This window comes from Denticeps clupeoides, chromosome 6 (assembly GCF_900700375.1).
Source record: "Denticeps clupeoides chromosome 6, fDenClu1.1, whole genome shotgun sequence".
In the NCBI taxonomy this organism is placed as follows: Eukaryota; Metazoa; Chordata; class Actinopteri; order Clupeiformes; family Denticipitidae; genus Denticeps; species Denticeps clupeoides.
Window position 1 is genome coordinate 4,772,164 of NC_041712.1, and position 20,819 is coordinate 4,792,982.

Consider the following 20,819-nt stretch of genomic DNA (forward strand, 5'->3'; position numbering starts at 1 on the left):
GCTTTTTAGTAAGTAGTTGCCTGAGATCTGACCTTTTGGGAAAGTTGAGAAATTGCTGCTTTGCCCACTTTACCCATCCACTCAATGACTGTGAGCGCATCCTTCCATTGCCTTTCCTTTACCACTGGCTTATAGTTGCTATTAAAATGTGGTGGTAATTAAATGTGTTATTAATGGTGTGGTGTGGCGGTAGTAGTCTAGTGGGTAACACACTCCCCTATGAACCAGAAGACCCAGGTTCAAATCCCACTTACTGCCATTGTGTCCCTGAGCAAGACACTTAACCCTGAGTGTCTCCAGGGGGGACTGTCCCTGTAACTACTGATTGTAAGTCACTCTGGATAAGGGCGTCTGATAAATGCTGTAAATGTAAAATATGAAACTAAATCCTCTTGTCAAGCTGAGGGGAAATTTTATTATGGGTACTTCATCTCATTCTCAGCAAATTTGATTCCTGGTAGCTACACATCAGTGAGAAATCCCTCAACTCTACCTTAATATCTATTTATTAAAACGTGTATCTTCAGCTGCGAGTTGTCATTCGCCCTTTTTTTCACGCTCCAATATGGCCATGACAAAATCATAAACTTTTACAAATCTAAAAATTAAAACTTTTTCGAAGATTTCGAAAAATATTCCTCGCCCCTGAATGGCAAGGCGGGGGCGAAATAAGAAGAGTTACGCGAACGTTTCTCTAAACGCACCCCACTCGTCCTCGGCGGCTGGCGGAAGTGTCCGCCGAGGGAAAGTTGACACCTGGCGCGACGCGACGCGACATTAGCCAGCGGCAGGCGACATGAAGCGGAAGGAGAAGCGGCTGCTGCAGCTCGCCGGGCTCTTCGTGGCCGCCCTGCTGTTTCTGCCCGACGTCGGCCTGTGGTCTTTATACCGGGAGCAGCTGACAGAAAAGTCGCTGGACGCAGGTGGGGGGACAGGCGACATTTCTCAGGTACACCCCGAGAATCGAGAAGGAACATGCGTCCCCACAACTTTTTTTTTTTTCTTGTTTGACTTGTTGCTCCCTCGGGTTCGGGTTCGCTGTGACGAGCGTGTATTATCCCAAATAAAACACGCGAAGGCGATTGAACTTTTCCGCGCCGCGGCCACGTAGCTCAGGAAGTCGGGATTGGAAGCAGGCTGGAGCTGACTACGCGTGGCGTGGCTTGTCACTTTCTGCTCGATAAGCTGCTACGTGGCGTGCGGGGTGACAAGTTCGTTGTTTCATGCAGCGTTTCCGCACAGCGCAAGGGACCGTCTGAAAAGTCCATGCAGCGAAAAGACTGAACAACGACGGTCCCCTGCGTCTGGGCTTGTGGTGCCAGGTTCCGATTCGGATTGCCAGTTATTTAAAGTCATTCTCTGTTAGTTTTCTCTTGTGCACATTAGTCTATTAGTATAATAACCATCGATTACATGCTTAGGTACACACCCCTACATAACCAAAAAATCCACAAATATTAACTGCGGAAGTTATCTAGTAAACTTATTCAGTAAACTCTATTTACTCAAGTACATAACTCCACATGTGTTCATTCATAGTTTTGATGCCATCAGTGAGAATCTACCAATGTAAATAGTCATGAAGATTAAGAAAACACAATGAATGAGTAGGTATGTCCACTGGATCCAAGAAAAGGCACATGGCACAACACAGGTGTCTTTGTTGCAGCAATAGGTGGGTATGTGGACTGGTTAATTCCATAGCCTAGGGTTCTTTGGGAAATGTGTGAGTATTATTGACATCCCGATTCAGTCATAAAGCTACTCTGCTTGATTTTGTGTGTGCTTCTAAATACTGCAGAATCAGCGGAGAAGGAATGGGATGCAGAAGATAGACTGGCATGACTATGAAGCCATTCAGAAAGATGCTCTCCGGACGGGTAAGACATTCGCACCACTATTTGTTCACACTTATGTTGATCATCTGTGAAATGCTGTCATAATGTTTTCATCAGTCTGGTGAAGTAAGGACTAGGAACACTGACAATTGTCAATCTAACATGTGTGAGCTGCTGGAGAATATTGTGTATTTTGTATATGGGAAAGAGCCCAGAGCTTAACTAGAATCTGACTAGTGAAAAAAAAAGTGCAACTATTTGCAAAGTGCCAAGCAACGCAGAAAGCACCACACTGCACGTCTCTGCACACACCACTGTTAGGGTTGAATTCTGTTGAACCTCTGCGCAATGTGACGCAATATGTAGAAACCATGTAATGAAACCATCTCGAATTGTATGACTAAATGCAATGATTATGTACGACTACGCCCGCAATGAAAAGGCAAAGCTCATAATTTATGTCTGCAAACTGTATGGCCCGACTGCTCACACTACATGAGTAATATGAACATGTCAGACCTCCATACCCGGAAGTGTACATGTTCAATAAGAAGCTACTTTTTTTTCACTGGCTGTTGCACTCGGAGTAACAGTCATGCTCAGCAATTAGGAGTGTCATTTCCTTTACACTCAACTATCAGATGTGTACCAATATAAAGGGATGGCCAATAGCATGCTTGAACAAAAACTCTACTCATGCTACATGTAAACGGCTACTGTGGAGGTCAAAGAGGTATTTCTGGTATATGGGTGGCTGCAGGGTTTTGGACACAGGATGCACAATTAGTATATCACACCTCAATTTCAATAAAAATTTGCGTATAGAACATAAATGATGTTCTTTGCTACTTAAACACATGCACTCAACCACAGTTCAGTTAAATCTTTTGTTTCAGAGAAAAATAAATATTTGATAACCAGTGTTCTAGTCCCAATAGAGCCACTTACTGTTTTCCAACTGCACACTCATCGCTTTTTTATAAAGCATTTTCTAGTTGCACGCAAAAAAAAAAATTTTGGGAGTCGCAATACCTGTTAGGTTAATCACAATTAGATTTTTTTTTCTTAAAATTGTTCAGTCCTAGGCAATTCTAATAAATGTCATTAGTAATCCAAATGTAATCTATATTTCATAGTTGACTCAGGATACTAAATGGGGTTTTTGAATAAGTTCAGCAGTGTATGTGTCTTTCTGAATTTATGTATGTGCGTAGGGAATGGCGAGCAAGGAAAGCCATTTCCTTTGACAGATGCAGACTCTGTGGACCAGGCTTACAGAGAAAACGGTTTCAACATCTATGTCAGTGACAAAATTGCCCTCAACAGATCACTGCCTGACATAAGACATCCCAAGTGAGTACAACCCTTTCTACAACCATATTTTAGCGCCTATGTCTTCTCAGATATCAGGAGCAAAAATATATCTTGTATAAAAAACAAAAAAAAAGGCCACACTCCCAAGCACATTCAAGTTGTTTTATAGTGTGATCCTGTGAACCTGTGGAGTTGTAACTACCAGCCACCCACTTCTTCTCTCATTTCTGATTTTCCTTCATTAAAGCTCTCAGTTTAATCTATAAAGCATTTACGAGTTTAGTACTGTTTGATCAGCTTTGTGCTATGTTTTTTAGTTTATCTCTGATTACAGTAAATAAAGTCACTACCCGGATCATTGTTAAGAGTTCTAGGTGCACCAGGGGTGCTTACTATCATGTATGCAACACACACGGGTGACAAAATGAGAATCAGTACAGAAGATCTCATTATCCTTATCCCTATACAAAATAATTTGGTCTGGATAAATCCCAGGAATTATCCTAGAAGAAAAAATCAGCTGTTTTGAAGAGTGGGTGGTACGAGTCAAGACCCCCTGTTCTCAGCTCACATCTGTAACCTGTGGGGTTTGGCAATGGAAATGTTGAGAGATCTATAAATCCAAAAACAGAAACCACTTTAGGCTGTGCTAGTGTCAGTTATTCAAACACAATTATGTAGAGATTTGTGATCGTGTGTATTCATGTCTGGATGTGCAGGTTAACCAGATTAAAATACACACAGCAGGGATCACCGACATCATGCCGATTTGTTTTTTTAAGAACCCTCAAAAACTGCTGTCGATGAAAGAACGTTTTTGTTAAACCAGAACTGATTAGCAAGGAAGAACACTTTCTTTTATGCAAAGAAAGTTTTTTGACTCTAAATGTCCATTATCAGTCCATTATAATGTCCCATTTCCTCATGCAGCCCTGAGATGATAATGAGATGATAAAAAGTCAAATTACAAAATTAGAAACCTTCTTTTCTTTGTTTTTCTTACTTTCTACATTGCAAATAAATACTGACACCTTCCAAATTATGATAGAACATGAATGAAATTTTGTGTGCAGTTTCTAGATTCTAGTAGCCACCATTTGCTTTGACAGCTTTGCACACTCTTGGCATTCTCAGCCTCATGAAGTAGTCACTTGGAATGGTCTTCAATTAACAGATGTACCTTGTCAATATCTTTGAGACCATCAGATGAGTTGTGCAGAGGTAGGGTTGGTACTAACGTTTACACAGTGAATAGACCTTTTTGACTGTGTAAGATTCTCCGGATGAAATCCGAGCTTCAGGTGAAGATTCAAAGATGAGGCTGGGCTCAAGCAGAGTTTATTGAGAGCAATAAAGTTGTTCTTACAAGATGTTGCGATTGGCCAGCAAGTGTCTCTCTAATATTCCTCACACTACGCAACACCACACACACTGGGTTGTCTGGAGCCAGCACATCCAGTGGACAGATTGTTTATCAGAGCTATTATTTCATGAGAAGTCTAAAACAGACTAAAAGCTAAATAAATGCTAGGAAAATAAAAGTAGGAAACCATATACTAAATAAATGTAAAATCATTTTAAAATTGTCGCTCTCTCCTGTGATTCTATGGAAAACCAATTGAATCAAAAACATTATCACTGGAAACCAGAACATTTGGAGGGGATGAGGGCAGTGAAAGTCGGCAGATTTCCTGGCAGGCTGTACTGGTAAAATGTCTTCCTTGATCAGAGTCAATCTGACATTGTAGATGTAGTCCTTGACAAAGTCTTTTGCTGAATGGGTAGCTGTTGCCTTTTGGCATGGAGAAGCTTCAACACACCTTGAGAATTTGTCAAAAATGACAAGCACATCAGAGTATCCCTGACATTTGGGCAAAGTGATGTAATCCACTTGTAGGTGGAGAAAAGGACCGGGTGGAGCAGGCATCATCAGTAATGAACTGGATTGGGTTTCTGACAGATCATACATCGTCCAACAACCTATTGTGTCTGACTCTGGAACCGGGACTCCAGCTGGTAAATTGCTTCAGTCAACACTGGTGTTCGTGAACAATGTGTCCTACAGAATGACTCTTGAGCCAGATATGTATCTTGTGCCACTGGAGCTACCATTCTGTATGATGTTTGCATATCTCCAGATGTCATCTCTGTGGAGTTTCGCACCCTCTTCCATCCAGGACCATTTTTCTACAGTCAGGCTTTGTTTCTGTATTTCTTTGATGTCGTCGAAATGCTTAAATAATTCTCTTAGTTGAAAGCTTTTTTCTGTTGGTTTTCACCACATCATGCCCTCTGGGGTTGCCAAGCTTACCAGATGAGTTTCGACCTTTACTTTTCTTGTGCCAACACATCCTCTCTAGTAACCTATCCAAGCCATCCACAAAGGGCCATAGAAGAATAATTTCCATAATTTTCACTGGTTATTTCTGAGTGTTTAAGACAGATTTGATGAAAGTGTTGGGCATAATGTCTTCTTTCTTCATTTGGTGACCTTGAACCATTTTTGCATATGCTCTCATCCTTCTTCAAACCTTTGGCCATCTTTTCTCAGTGCTAATTCCGTGGATTCGCTCAAGCTTGCACTGTCAGAAGCTGAAAACTTTGTGCCAGTATCTGTATCTGTATCACAAGGATGTAATTTGTAGATCTGTCACAGACGACTGAACTCCCTACGTCTCTCTCTTCTCCACCAGATTAACTCTGCTTGACACTTGTAAATCTCAGCTCAGCTGAGCACAGCCAAATAGTTGTCAAGGTTTTTTTCTTTGTTTCCACAGTGTCACTGAAATTTGTCATATGATCAACATCCACCTCTGGTGGTTCTATTCCTCTTTTTTTCTGTTGTTGGACTTTTTGATATTTTGTTAATACTGACACACTTTCTAGACAATGACATACAAAGCCATCCAAGTACAAGTTTTCCTTTTTATTGACAAGACCAATTTCTTTAAAAATAGTACTTGTATTTGCTCCATTTAGCAAATTCTCATCTCTTCACCACAGACTCTCTTCTTACTCTTTAGATAATTTTCTTTTAGACAAGCAAACCTTCTTCTCTTTCCTTATCTTTAACAGCTTTACAAAGAAAGGATGATGGTCTTATCTCCAATTCTTTTGGTCAGCTGCTCATTAATTCTGTCTTGTTCCATTCCTCGAGTCAATCCTGTTCATGCCAAATGTTAGACTCTCGAAATGAAATCCGAGGTTCAGATGAAGAGAGAAAAATATGAGGTTGGGAGTTTCCTTACTTTAGCAGAATTTAATGTGAGGAAAATGTTATGATCTGCCAATCTCACTCACACACTGGTTTCTTCTACCTTCCTATCTAATTTGTGGCCAAATGGCTCAAACCAGCAATCACATGGACACACTGTTTATCAGATCTTGGCCTTGCAAGAAAACCATTAATCCATGAAAAACAAGGAACAGAGTATAGAGAAACAGAATGTGTGCAGAGTGAATGCAAAGCAGCCAACAAGTGCTGAGAACCTCTGGGAACTCCTTCAATATTGTTGGAAAACCATTCCAGCATATTCTATTTTTTTGGTTTGCTTTTAACTACATACAGTGGGTAGGGAAAGTATTCAGACCCCTTAAGTTTTTCCACTCTTTGTTATATTGCAGCCAAAAATAATGTTTTTTTTCCTCATTAATGTACACACAGCACCCCATATTAACAGAAAAACACAGAATTGTTGACATTTTTGTAGATTTATTAACAAAGACAAACTGAAATATCACATGGTTTTAAGTATTCAGACACTTTGCTATTTAACTACGATGCTGTCCATTTCTTCTGATCGTCCGTGAGATGGTTCTACACCTTCATTTGAGTCCAGCTGTGTTTGATTATACTGGTTGGACGTGATTAGGAAAGCCACCCCCCTGTCTATATAAGACTTTACAGCTCACAACGCATGTCAGAGCAAATGAGAATCATGAGGTCAAAGGAACTGCCAGATGAGCTCAGAGACAGAATTGTGGCAAGGCACAGATCTGGCCAAGGTTACAAAAAAATTCAGCACTTAAGGTTCCTAAGAGCACAGTGGCCTCCATAATCCTTAACTGGAAGACGTTTGGGACGACCACAATCCTTTTTAAAAAAAAGTGAAGTGATTGTCACATGTGATACACAGCAGCACAGCACACGGTGCACACAGTGAAATTTGTCCTCTGCATTTAACCTATCACCCTGAGTGAGCAGTCCTTCTGTCCAAACTGAGCTATTGGGGGAGAAGAGGCTATTGGTGAGAGAGGTAAAGAACCACCCAAAGATCACTGTCGCTGAGCTCAAGAGATGAGGTCAGAAACTGGGAGAAAGTTGTAGAAAGTCAACAATCACTGCAGCCCTCTAGTTGGGGCTTTATGGCAGAGTGGCCAGACGGAAGCCACTACTCAGTGCAACCCACAAGGAGTTTGCAAAAAAAGATGGCAAGAAATAAGATTATCTGGTCTGATGAGATCAAGATAGAACTTTTTGGCCTAAATTTTAAGTGGTATGTGTGGAGAAAACCTGGCACTGCTCATCACCTGTCCAATACAGTCCCAACAGTGAAGCACGGTGGTGGCAGCATCATGCTGTGGGGTGTTTTGCAGCTGCAGGGACAGGGCGACTGGTTCTCCAGAGTGCTCAGGACATCAGAATGAGCCGAAGGTTTACCTTCCAACAGGACAATGACTCTAAGCACACAGCTAAAATAATGAAGGAGTGGATTCACAACAACTCCGTGATCTTGAATGGCCCAGCCAGAGCCCTGACTCAAACCCCATTGAGCACCTCTGGAGAGACCTAAAAATGGCGGTCCACCAACGTTTACCATCCATCCTGCCAGAACTGGAGACGATCTGCAGGGAGGAATGGCAGAGGATCCCCAAATCCAGGTGTGAAAATCTTGTTGCATCTTTCCCAAAAGGATTCATGGCTGTATTAGATCAAAAGAGTGTTTCTACTAATACTGAACAAAGGGTCTGAATACTTAGGACTATGTGATATTTCAGTTTTTCTTTCATAATACATCTGCAAAAATGTCAACAATTCTGTTTTTCTGTCAATATGGGGTGCTGTGTGTACATTAATGAGGAAAAAATAACTAAACAATTTTAGCAAATGGCTGCAATATAACAAAGAGCGAAAGATATAAGGGCATCTGAATACTTTCTGTACCCACTGTAATTTCATGTGTCCCTTCATAATTTGGATGTCTTCTGTATTAATATACAATGTTGAGGACAAAAGATAAATAAAGGAAAAACATTCAATGAGAAGGCATCCAAACAGCCATGCTGACTGAAGCAGGGTGTATGAGATTTGTTTGTTAAGGACATGGCACATTAAACTTTGCTTCACCTGGCTTGTAAAAATGAAAGTCCATCATGGAGACCTCACAGAGGGCACACAGATTTTGATTTGAATAAGTGTTCTGTGGCCCACACTGTTGAGATTCAAGTGTGAGTGAGGTTTTATTATGTGGAAACCAAAAAAAGTGTCCTCAGGAATGTCACTGGGGTTTGTCACAGCAGCACATCCTACTCTGCCTGTCTTTTCTAAACTGTGATACATGTGGCTGTCTAACCTCCGCTGCATTACTGATCTGAGAGTGGAGCAGTGTATCAAACTAAAGGCCTCTTACTTTAAAACCCTACTCACTTTAAGTTTTCTGAGTGGGAAGTAGGGCTGTGCTGTTTGAGGAGGCTTATGCTTTAAAGATGGATTCTTGTGAAGTCTGCAGCTTCATGTTTCAAAAAGGTTAGATGTTGTTTCTCAGTCTTTCTGTCTGCTAATGGAGGCTGGAAGACCCAACATCAGCTGGGACTGCTTAGTTTGCTTATATAGGCTTACATTGGGTGTATGAAGTATCAAAGGATTCAAAGGATTAGCACATGCACAAATGTAATAAAGTAGAAAAAAACATTCCACGCTTCAAACTGTGCTTGTTGGCCATAGCCTCCAACTGTAGAAACAGATCAATGATGGGTCATCATATGATTCAGCACAAAGACAAATCTTTTTTTTTTTTAATCCACACCAAGTTTTTATAATGTTTGTGTGTTTCAGCTGTAAGCAGAAGCTTTATGCTGAGTGGCTGCCTAACACCAGTGTTATAATCCCATTCCATAATGAGGGCTGGTCATCACTGTTGCGCACTGTCCACAGCGTCCTCAATCGTTCTCCACCTCAGCTCATTGCAGAGATCATACTGGTGGATGACTTCAGTGACAGAGGTACTCCTTCACTTTCTGTGTCTCTAAAAATGATGTGCACTGCTTTATGTGTTCATTGCTTTGTCATGATTCTGCTAAACCCATAACTTATTGTCAGCAGTAAGGTTGCATCGCTTCATGCATTACTCTGGAACAGTGTAAATCAAGTCTCATCAGACCAAATTATTATTTTTTTTTATTTTTCCAGAGTCCAGTCTTTACCCTTCCAAGTAAAATGAAGCCTGATTCCTACTACCTACTACCACTAGGGTGGTAGTAGCCTAGTGGGTAACACACTCGCCTATGAACCAGAAGACCCGGGTTCGAATCCCACTTACTACCATTGTGTCCCTGAGCAAGACACTTAACCCTAAATTGCTCCAGGGAGACTGTCCCTGTAACTACTCCAGTCTCCAGGGAGACTGTCCCTGTAACTACTGGTTGTAAGGATAAGGGCGACTGATAAATGCTGTAAATGTAAAATGTAAATGATGGTTCTTCCAGGTTTACCTGTTAACTGTATCTTTTAAGTTTCAATAATATGTTGCCATCTGAAGCATTTTCCTCGCTGCAGATTGCCCATGTGCTCGTTTTAATCCAGGTTGCAACTGTTATAGTGAGGTGAAGAAGAAATTCCACCACACTTGCAGACAGTGGTTCTGGTGGCTCTGATATAACAAGTTTCTGGAGCTACTGCTTCTGGTGGGACAGGTGCTTTACTAGAAGAACAAGCAGTGGTCTGAGGTTCTGAAGCAGTCTGCTTCAAACACAGCGAGTTCTTGTTTGCATAAAACAAAAGACCTAAAGAGCTTTGTCAGTACAATTTGGATGTTTGTGTAATATTGAATCGAAATGGATCAGACAGTCTTTTTTGGTTTGATCTTTCTATATTGTAAGTCATTTTTATTTTGTGTATAAACCTGTAAAAAATATATATTTAGACCCTAGGGGTGTTAGAAAATATGAATACAGCAATATATGGGGATATTTTACGTGCTGATATTGTATCAATACAGGGACATCAAATATCCATATTTCTGTGTACAAATGTAGTCCACCAGGTGGTGCTGTCAGCAGAGATGAGATTCAGTGTTCAACTACCATTTAATCTCTACTATTTCACTAAAGGTGACAGGGATGCAAATACAGTGTCTAAAGTGTAATAATCTATAGGCAGTTCTGAACCTATACTTTTTGAGTCTTTAAATGTTATTAATGTTATTGATTGGATGGGTGGAGGGGATTGGAAAGGAGATGAGGTGTGCATTCATTGCCTTTCCATTTTGAGACCGAGATGTCAGCTGATACCACAGTGAATGTTAGTTAGTCTAGCGGGTAAGGAAGCCAACCCATTGTGGGTTTGAATCCCGAACTGCCAAGGTGTCACTGAGCAAGGTACGGTCCCCCCACACTGCTCCCCAGGAGCCTTTAGTGGCTGCCCACTGCTCACCAAGGATGGGAGACATTTTGTTGTGTGCTGTGTTTCACAATGACAATCAAGTGAGTATAAAAATTTATAGAATTCTACACTGTCTCCTGTAGATCACTTGAAAGCACCACTAGAAAATTACATGACTCATGTGCCGAAGGTCCGGATCCTACGTACCAAGAAAAGGGAAGGATTAATACGGACCCGCTTACTGGGAGCAGCTAATGCTATCGGGGAAGTAATCACCTTTCTTGATTCACACTGCGAGGCCAATGTGAACTGGCTTCCACCTCTTCTGGGTAAAATTTTGTATATATATATATATAACAAATCAGTCAGACACAAACATTTTAGGCTAAAAATATAACACAACCCCCTCTCCTCCATGGACCAGATCGCATTGCTCAAGATAAAAAAACAATTGTGTGCCCAATGATTGATGTGATTGACAACGACAACTTTGGCTATGAGACTCAGGCAGGGGACGCAATGCGGGGTGCCTTTGATTGGGAAATGTATTACAAGCGCATCCCTATTCCTGCCGAGTTGGCAAAGGAGGACGCTAGTGAGCCATTTGAGTGAGTATAAACCTAATAATGTCTCTTTCTGTTTTATTTTAACAAAATAAGTTACAATCCATGTATCCTCATATGATATAAAGTCAAGTTATTACTTATTTTAACACTTCAACCTAAATGAGTTAGCAAAGCTATGAGGCAATATTTTTATCTGAGTCTGAAAAGAAAGGAATATTGAGCAAAGCAGGAAAGGGTTCAAAACATAAAACAATGTGTTGTAAATGTGATGTTTTGGTATAATTCTGAATTTTTAACAAACCATGAAGATTTACATGGTTTGCCATACCCTAATAATGGTATCTGGTACCAAGTGTTCAGGTGGTGCTTCCATGGATCCGACTTATTTTTGTAGTGCATGTCACACAGCGGGGGCTTTGTCTTCAGAATAGTCTGTTTCAGTTCAAGGAAACAGGACATTCAGTGTAGGGCTGTCCTTACCACCAGATGCTATGACCCAGCCATCTAGCCAACATCATTTCCTTACCACTGGAAACTGGGAACAAGAGGTGCGGTTTTGGAGATGCTCGGTTTTAATTTGAGCCCCATGAACTGTGTTTTAAATCTGAATTACAGAAGAACAGGATAACAGTCCTGGAACATTCCCAGCCATTGTAACAACAAATGTGGGCCAAATTCTGTTTGAAATATAGTTATTGAGACGTTTTGCTCTTGAAATATGAATTTGCCTCAGACTCAGAAAGGATTTTAATATTGTGTACAATTTTGTCACAGGCTGTTCATAAAGGAAGTGTATTTAGTAACGCAGTGTTGTGTTTTGCTCCTTTTCTTCTAAAATAATTAGTCTCAGACCAATTTTCGAATCAATTCTTCTGTGAACCTTCAGAAATCCAGCCGTGATTTATCTTTAGCGTGTCTGTTTGAATCTTTGCCTTCATTAATGTTTGTGCTGCCTTCAGGTCTCCCGTTATGGCAGGTGGGCTATTTGCTGTGAACAGGAAATGGTTTTGGGAGTTGGGAGGGTATGATACTGGACTGGAGATCTGGGGAGGAGAGCAGTATGAGATTTCATTTAAGGTAATTAATTTGAGCATTGTTATTTACTTCTTATACATTTTAATGTTATTTTTGACATTATTCAAAAACTCCTTGAAAAAATTGTGATGTTATATTAAGTTATGTAAACTCCCATAGAGTATTAAGAGTATCTATGCACTGATCAGCCATAACATAATACCACCAACCTAAAATTGAGCATAGTCATAATATTGAATAATATTATGACTATGATGACAATAACAGTAATAACAAGTAAGAAGACCACAAACATTCAGTAAAACTAATACTGAGGAATTTAATTTGTGCTATAAGTTTACACATTGTGTTTCAATTGATACCAACAGTCAAGATTTTAAAAGCAAATATTATAGAATTACTTTTTTTGTATTTGCTAATACACTGCTCAAAGGGAACACTTTACATCACCCTGCTCACTCAGGGTGATGGGTTAAATGCAGAGGACAAATTTCACTGTGTGCACCGTGTGCTGTGCTGCTGTGTATCACACGTGACAATCACTTCACTTTCAATATAACAAATCTATCACACTTCTGTTAAATCAAACTGCCAACACTGACAATCAATCTGACATGCTGTTCTGTAAATGGAATAGACAACGGGTGGAAATTACAGGCAATTAGCGAGACATCCACAATAAAGGCGTGGTCCTGCAGGTGGTGACCACAGACTCACTTCCTATGCCTTCTGGCAAAATGACCTCCAGCAGGACACAGATGTGCATGTGGCTGCTCAAACAGTCCAAAACAGACTCCATGAGGGTGGTATGAGGGCTTGTGCTTACAGCCCAACACCGTGCAGCACATTTGGCATTTGCCAGAGAACACCAAGATTGGCAAATTCGCCACTGTGCTTTTCACAGATGAAAGCAGGTTAACACTTAGCACATGTGACAGATGTGAGTCTGGAGACATCATGGCGAACGTTCTGCTGCCAGCAACATCCTCCAGCATGGGTCAGTTATGGTGTGGGGTGGCATTTCTTTGGGAAGCCATGCAGTCCTCCATGTGCTCGCCAGAGGTGGCCTGACTGTCATTAGGTACCGAGATGAGATTCTCAGACCCCTTGTGAGACCATATGCTGGTACGGTTGGCCCTGTGTTCCTCCTGGGAACCGCTCCTTCCCCAGACCTGAATCCAATTGAGCACATCTGGGACATCATGTCTTGCTCCAGCCACCAACAGCACATTGCACCACAGACTGTCCAGGAGTTGGAGAATGCTTTAGTCCAGGTCTGGGAGGAGATCCCTCAGGAGACCATCCGCCACCTCATCAGGAGCATGTCCAGGCGTTGTAGGGAGGTCATACAGGCACGTGGAGGCCACACACACTCTACTGAGACTCATTTTGGCTTGTTTTAAGGACATTACATTAAAGTTGGGTCAGCCAGTAGTGTGTTCTTCCACTTTAATTTTGAGTGTGACTCAAAATTGTTTTCCATTGATATTTTTTGTCTGATTTTGTTGTGAGCACATTCAACTATTTAAAGAGCAAAGTATTTAAGAACAATGTCTTGTTTTTGTGTTCCTTTTTTTGAACAGTTCATATTTTATCATTAAAATATTATCTAACAAAATTAACACGTTTAATTATATGTTGCTCTCTACACGTGTTTTTGAATTTTAGGTTTGGATGTGTGGAGGACGCATGGAGGATGTCCCCTGCTCCAGAGTTGGGCATATCTACAGGAAATATGTGCCTTATAAGCTTCCTGGTGGAGTCAGTCTTGCAAAAGTAAGTATTGTTTCAGGTACCCAGGCCATGATTCCAGTGCATTGAGAGAGAATAAAAACAATGCTGGAGGAGGAACAAAATACAACAAAACAGGACAGTCACAAAAAACCTTTTCCAAAATCAGGTTAATGTCAGATCAGAGAAAAGCAAGTTCTTTGCTTATGTTTTCGACCAGGATTAGGGTAGCCTTAGCCTTTGTATACCACTAAAGCACCATGACAACACCTTGGAAGAATTTGCTTTGTAGCGTTCCCTCTGCCTGGATGCCCTAAAGGCGCAGTTCATGGTTTACCACTGCATGCCTGTACAAGAACCTACAGACATAACAACCTACTTGTGATATTAGCATCAGACAACTGGTGGAGACACTTGCTAGAGGGCGTCTTCACTTATTTCATGTTTGGACAGAGCATAAAGTAAATCAATCTGGCCACATCTGTGCCTGAATTCATTCAGTCTGAAGGATGTGTTCTACCTCCTATGATCTGGACTGGTGGACCCCATCTACCTGCCCTATCTATCAAGGGAAACTGTTGCCCCTTAAAACCCTGCTTTCTAGTTTGCCATGACTTGTTCATAATCTGTAAAATTTACAGTACAGGCCAAATGTTTGGACACACCTTCTCATGTCAATGTCTTTATTTTCATGACCATTTACATTGGTAGATTCTCCCTGAAGGCATCAAAACTATGAATGAACACATGTGGAGGTGTGTCCAAACTTCATCAATAGTCAAATATCACCAAATAAATTATATAGAATAGTATTTTTTTATTGGTTCATGTTTTGTTGAAACTTTTTCTTTTTTTAAGATTTTTAGTAGTTTGTATAATTGTATTGCTAAAATATTTTTTGGAATCATTCCCCCTGTAGAATCTGAAGCGTGTAGCAGAAGTTTGGATGGACGAGTATGCTGAATTTATCTATCAGCGGCGGCCTGAATATCGGCATTTGTCCGTAGGAGACACAAGTGCTCAGAGGGAGCTTCGCTCCAGGTTGCAATGTAAGAACTTCAGGTGGTTCATGACAGAAGTCGCATGGGACCTGCCCAAGCACTATCCACCCGTAGAACCCTCTGCTGCTGCATGGGGAGAGGTATGGCCTACACACCTGCACGTAGCAGCCTCACGAGCATATAGCAGGAGCATCAAACATTACACATAAAATTACACATCATTTCTCCAATCTTTTAAACATCCACTGAACCACCTGTAATATACACCAAGAACTCCCCTTACTCTTCTTTGGAACACTTCTCTATCCTGACATCAGCAGAGATCCTACAACTCATCACACACTGGATCCAGTCACTTCCACAATGCTTCAGTGTGTGTCTCCCAAACTTATTCCCTTCGTCACATCTGTATTTAATGAGTCCATAATATCTGGTCATATCACAAAAGCCTTCAAAAAGGCAAGAATAATTTCAATTCCAAAGAACCCCACCCTCAATCCCTCAGATATTTTCAACAACAAAACACTTCTCGCTTCCAGTCTTTACCGCAATAACCTTCTGTGGCTTCTGAGTCTTCTGGTCAACTGTTAAGTCTGGGGTTAAAAGGGAAAACACCACCAATGTTTTGACAATAGGAATCTCATCTAAAATGAAATTCTTAAATTATATGCTATGCATACATTGCTATACTATTAAATAAGGATGACAAAAACATTTGCAGATAATGCAGATAATGTGTTTTGTTTACTTCCTGTGTGTGTCTGACCCCTACATTAAATTGGAGACAGACATTGAAATCAGTTTAGGGTGCTTGCAGTGGAAATCAAACTGTGTTTTTGTTTTTTGTGTTTAGCTGCGTAATGTTGGCACGGGGCTATGTCTGGACAGCAAAAACCTTGCTTCTGGATCTCCCATATATCTGGAGACATGCCTCAAAGGGCGCAGCGAAGCTGTGTGGCTTCAGGGCCAGGTGAGAACACTACATATTTACCTCCCACAAATAAAAATAGAATGGAGATCATAGGCTATATCATCAAAGATCAGGACTAATATACAGTGGATACACCCTTTTTTGTAATGTAAAAAATGACATCACAGTAAAAAGTTTCCAAACCGTTGTAAACAGCTTTTAATGTGACACATTCAATTGAAGAACAAATAAACCAATAAAAAATATACAGTACCAGTCCAAAGTTTGGACTCGCCTTCTCATTCAATGTTTTTTTGTAAATTAATATTGATTACCTCTAAACTATGAAGGAACACAATTAATTATATAGAAAACAAAAAAACTGCAATAGGTTGTACATTTAAGATGCTTCAAATTAGTCAACTTTGCTTTGATTACTGCTTTGCACAAACTTGCTGTTCTCTCAGCTTCATGAGGTCATCACTTGGAATGGTTAATTTACAGATCTGCCTTGACGAGTTAATTATTCGCCTTCTTAATTTGTTTGAGACAATCGGTTGAGTTGTGCAGAGGTAGGGTTTTTACAAACGTTTATTTGACTGGTGTTCTAAGAAACACTCAACTAAGTAAAGAGAAATTACTTTAAACATATTTACATTTCATATACATTTATGGCATTTATCAGACGCCCTTATCCAGAGCGACTTACAATCAGTATTTACAGGGACAGTCTCCCTGGAGCAACTTAGGGTTAAGGGTCTTGCTCAGGGACACAATGGTAGTAAGTGGGATTTGAACCCGGGTCTTCTGGTTCATAGGCGAGTGTGTTACCCACTAGGCTACTACCACCCACATATACAAGCAGCCCTGTAATCAGAAGGTTGCCGGTTCGAATCCCAATCCGCCAAGGTGCAGAGGACAAATTTCGTTGTATGCACGTGTGCTGTGCTGCAGTGTTCCACAATCACTTCACTTTCACTTTTAACAAAGACCATCAAACACTACGATGAAACTGCATTGATCAGCAAATTAACAGCACCTCAGATTCATATACATCACAGAATTTAAGTAGCAGAAACATCTACAGTTCAGAGGGTCTGATTCATGCAAACAAGCCATTTCTGAGGAAGAAGGAGAGTTGGTTGGGCCAAGAAACAAAAGGAATGGTCTGACTAGTCCAAATTTGAAAGTTTTGATTCCTTGTAGAAAAGGTGAGCAGATGGTTCCCACTGTCAGGCATGGTGACACTGTTGATGTTTCATTTAAAATTCCAGGCAAACTTAACCAGCATGGTTCCACATCATTTTACAGCAACCTGACATCATATCTGGTTTACGCTTAGTGGGACCATCGTTTGACAGACAAACTCAGCTCCAGGCTATGTAAGGACAGTCTGACCAAGAAAGAGAGTAGTGGAGTGCTGCATCAGATGACCTGAATCCAGTTGTGATGGTTGGGGATGATTTGGACCACAGAGTGAAGGCAAAGCAGCCAACAAGTGCTCAGCACCTCTGGGAACTGGATTGTTGGAAAACCATTCCATGTGATGACCTGAATGAGAGAATGGCAAAAAATGCAAAGCTGTATGTGGTGGAATCTAAAATATAAAGCATATTCTGATTGAACTGTTTTTGTTAATAATTCCATTTGTGTCCACTTTGGATGTCTTCAGTAGTAATAGAAAATAATAGAAAATAATAGTAATAGTAATACCAGTTGTGAAGTTTGTTAGTAATCTTGTTTGTTTCGTGTAAGGGCAATGTTTTTCTCATCATGTTCAGTTAATCAACTTTGTTTTAGTTGTGGTGTGCGAAGTGGTATTAGCCTAGTGTGTAACACACTATGAATCAGAAGATCACAAAGTCACAGGTCCAAACTCTGTGTCCCTGAGCAAGGCACTTATCCCTGAGTGCCTCCAGGGGGACTGTCTCTGTCACTCCGATTGTAAGGTCCTCTGGACAAGGGCGTCTGATAAATGCCGTAAATGTAAATGCAAATATTGACTACCAGCCAGAACCAAACATGAAACAGAACAATGGGTACCATGGTGTGTTTCTCTTTTTGTGAATGGTGATTAGTTGATGATGTTTTTGTGCGAGATAAAAGTACATGGTGAGGTAAATATGTGTGATTACCCTCTAGGTGTTCACATTTGGTTGGAGAGAGGATATTCGGGTAGGAGATCCACTCCATACCAAAAAAGTCTGCTTTGATGCCATCTCCCACTACAGTCCTGTCACACTCTATGACTGTCATGGCATGAAAGGAAATCAGCTCTGGCGCTACAAGAAGGCAAGAAAGGGTTCATTGCTTTTTAGTCATGTTACAGGGTTGAAAAGGATTGTAATATAATGAATAAATCCTGGGGTTTTAGTGGATTCTAGGCTTTATTGATTGAAATGAACTATAGATTGAACATTAACTTTTTATATTATGTGAACCATTCATTTTTTAATTTAAAAGCTTTATAGACAACGTTACAATTCCTACCATAAAGTTGCTGCAATCTTTAATAAAAGTTAAAATATTAGTAATGCCGACCATTACCATCATTTTTAATAAAGTTTTTTGTGCTGGAAAATTAAATACCTTGTCTATCCTTTCTTATCTTTCAGGACAGAACCATTTATCACCCTGTTAGTAACAGCTGCATAGACTGCAGTGTGGAAGAGAAGAGAGTCTTTATGAACAGGTGCAATCCCAGTTCCCCCAGCCAGCAGTGGCAGTTCGAGCACATCAACTCATCTGTTTTAAACAGCTTCAACCTCAACCAGCACTAACCCAGCAGGACATCTGGAGCAGTGAAGACAAGAAAGAGGACAGCAGAGGACCCATACTTTATGAGAATTTATGTTTGTGTGTGTGTGAGTGATAGAGAGAGAGACAGTGAACTGGGGTGATGGTGTGCCTTATGAAATCCTGTTAGCAATAAAATCCTTTTGTTTGCCGCAGAAAGAATCATGAACAACTGTTCATCAGCCAGCAGATTGAATTCCCTTTTAGACTGGTACGGAGTGGTTTCAGAACTGGCGAAACAAGAACAAGACAAAAAATCCAAAATAATCAACACAATGAATATAAACACATATGTCTCATCCCTTAACGTAATGCTATTGTTCGCAACAAATGGGCTGTTTCATGACACCATGAAAACTATTGAGAATCGTGTCACTTCTTTTGTTGTATGAGGTGGTGGAAGTTATGTGGAAAAAGAAGAACTGATATTCTGAAAAGTATAATTTTCTCAAATGTAAATAAAGCAAATTACCTTTCTATTTTTCTAATAAATGGTTGTCTGGCCAATGAAGTATTTGTCTGAGTATGGATTAATTATAATTGTATTATTTATTTTTTATGGTATCATAATTAGAGTTTGAGCTATGTAGTGCAGGGGTGTCCAAACCTTTTTCAATGACTCAATAGAGGTGAGGGAAATTGGCTCACATGCTTGGATTTGTAGTGTAGCCCATATGCATAATTTGTGGGGGAGTTGGGGTGTCATGTGCCACAATAATCAGATCCAGCCAATATAAACCCCCCACCCCTATATAGATATATAATCACGTCATTCCAAGTAATAAATATGTGAATTATCTTGCGATATTTGCCACAAAATAACAGCATGTTTAATCATCTGGCAATGTTACTCACCCTCCTGTTAAATACTTGGTATTAGCCAACCCTTCATTTTTGAGGGGCGTCTGGCATTTTTTTTTATAATTTTCTTGTTTTTTGAGGCTATTAAACATTTGTCATGGCATCCTTCAGTCTAGTGTATTTTTACACAAAGCAAAAATATGACATTTATGATTTGTTGTTCCTTTTAAGTTTTGAGTTTTACGTGGTAACATAACTGTTCACATGTTCAGTGCAGCAGTGTGTAAAAATGCAGACATTATGATACTAACATTATCATCCCTTCATACAGAAGAAAAGTACACAAAAGTAAGTACACCCCTCACATTTTATAAATATTGTATTATATTTTTCCTTCGGACAACACTGAAGATATGACACTTTGAGCAAATGTAAAGTAGTCAGTGTTCAGCTTGTATAACAGCTTAAATTTGCTGACACATCAAAACTGAACACTCAGCTAATATTGTCTAAACCGCTGGCAACGAAAGGAAATTGTCCAAACTACACAATTAACTGGTTTTCCCTGCCCAGGTTAACCAGGTCTCATGTGTGAATGGGGAGCAGGTGTGTCACTCTCACACTCTCATACTGGACACTAGTTCAACATGGCAAATCGTGGTCATGAACTAGGAAAAAAAGAATTGTTGTTCTACATAAGGATGGCTATAAGAAGAGTGCCACACCCTGAAACTGAACTCCAGCATGATGGCCAAGACCATAAAGCGGTTTAACAGTCAGAACAGGTCTCACCATGGTCCACCAGAGAAGTTGAGAGCAGGTGCTCAGCACCATATCCAGTGGCCACATTTTGAAAATAGACGTATGAGGGCTGCCAGCATTGCTGCAGAGGTTGAACACTGCTTCAAATTGGTCTGCATGGCTGTCATTCCAGAAGAAAGCCTCTTCAAAAAGATGATGCAAAAGAAAGCCCACAATCAGCAGAGGTCTGATGAGATCAAGATAAATGTATTTAGTTTAGATGGTGTCATGTGGTTTGAGCCAGGATTCAAACGTCCACATTGCTAACCGCTGTGCCACCATATTCATAATAAGAACGTTTATTGTTTGAAATGCCATTGAATGAAGTTATGTGGCTAGTTGCTTATAAAAACAGCAAAAAAAAACTTTTCGCTGCTTCATTCTCAGGAACTGATTTAATGATTTTTCCCTTTGCTTCGTCTATTT

The 20,819-nt window shown here is 40.3% G+C and overlaps 1 protein-coding gene across 1 annotated transcript; it reads left to right on the forward strand.

The window, feature by feature from the left end:
- The first annotated feature begins 657 nt into the window (after positions 1-657).
- galnt10 (UDP-N-acetyl-alpha-D-galactosamine:polypeptide N-acetylgalactosaminyltransferase 10 (GalNAc-T10)) lies at positions 658-19,302 on the forward strand. The gene is made up of 12 exons (XM_028984806.1): positions 658-949; positions 1,802-1,880; positions 3,053-3,191; positions 9,208-9,374; positions 10,896-11,081; positions 11,177-11,360; positions 12,278-12,395; positions 14,022-14,129; positions 15,004-15,225; positions 15,939-16,055; positions 18,138-18,287; positions 18,611-19,302. Exons 1-12 carry the CDS (start codon positions 797-799, stop codon positions 18,773-18,775), a joined length of 1,788 nt encoding a protein of 595 aa, XP_028840639.1. The 5' UTR covers positions 658-796; the 3' UTR covers positions 18,776-19,302.
- Positions 19,303-20,819: the final 1,517 nt, after the last annotated feature.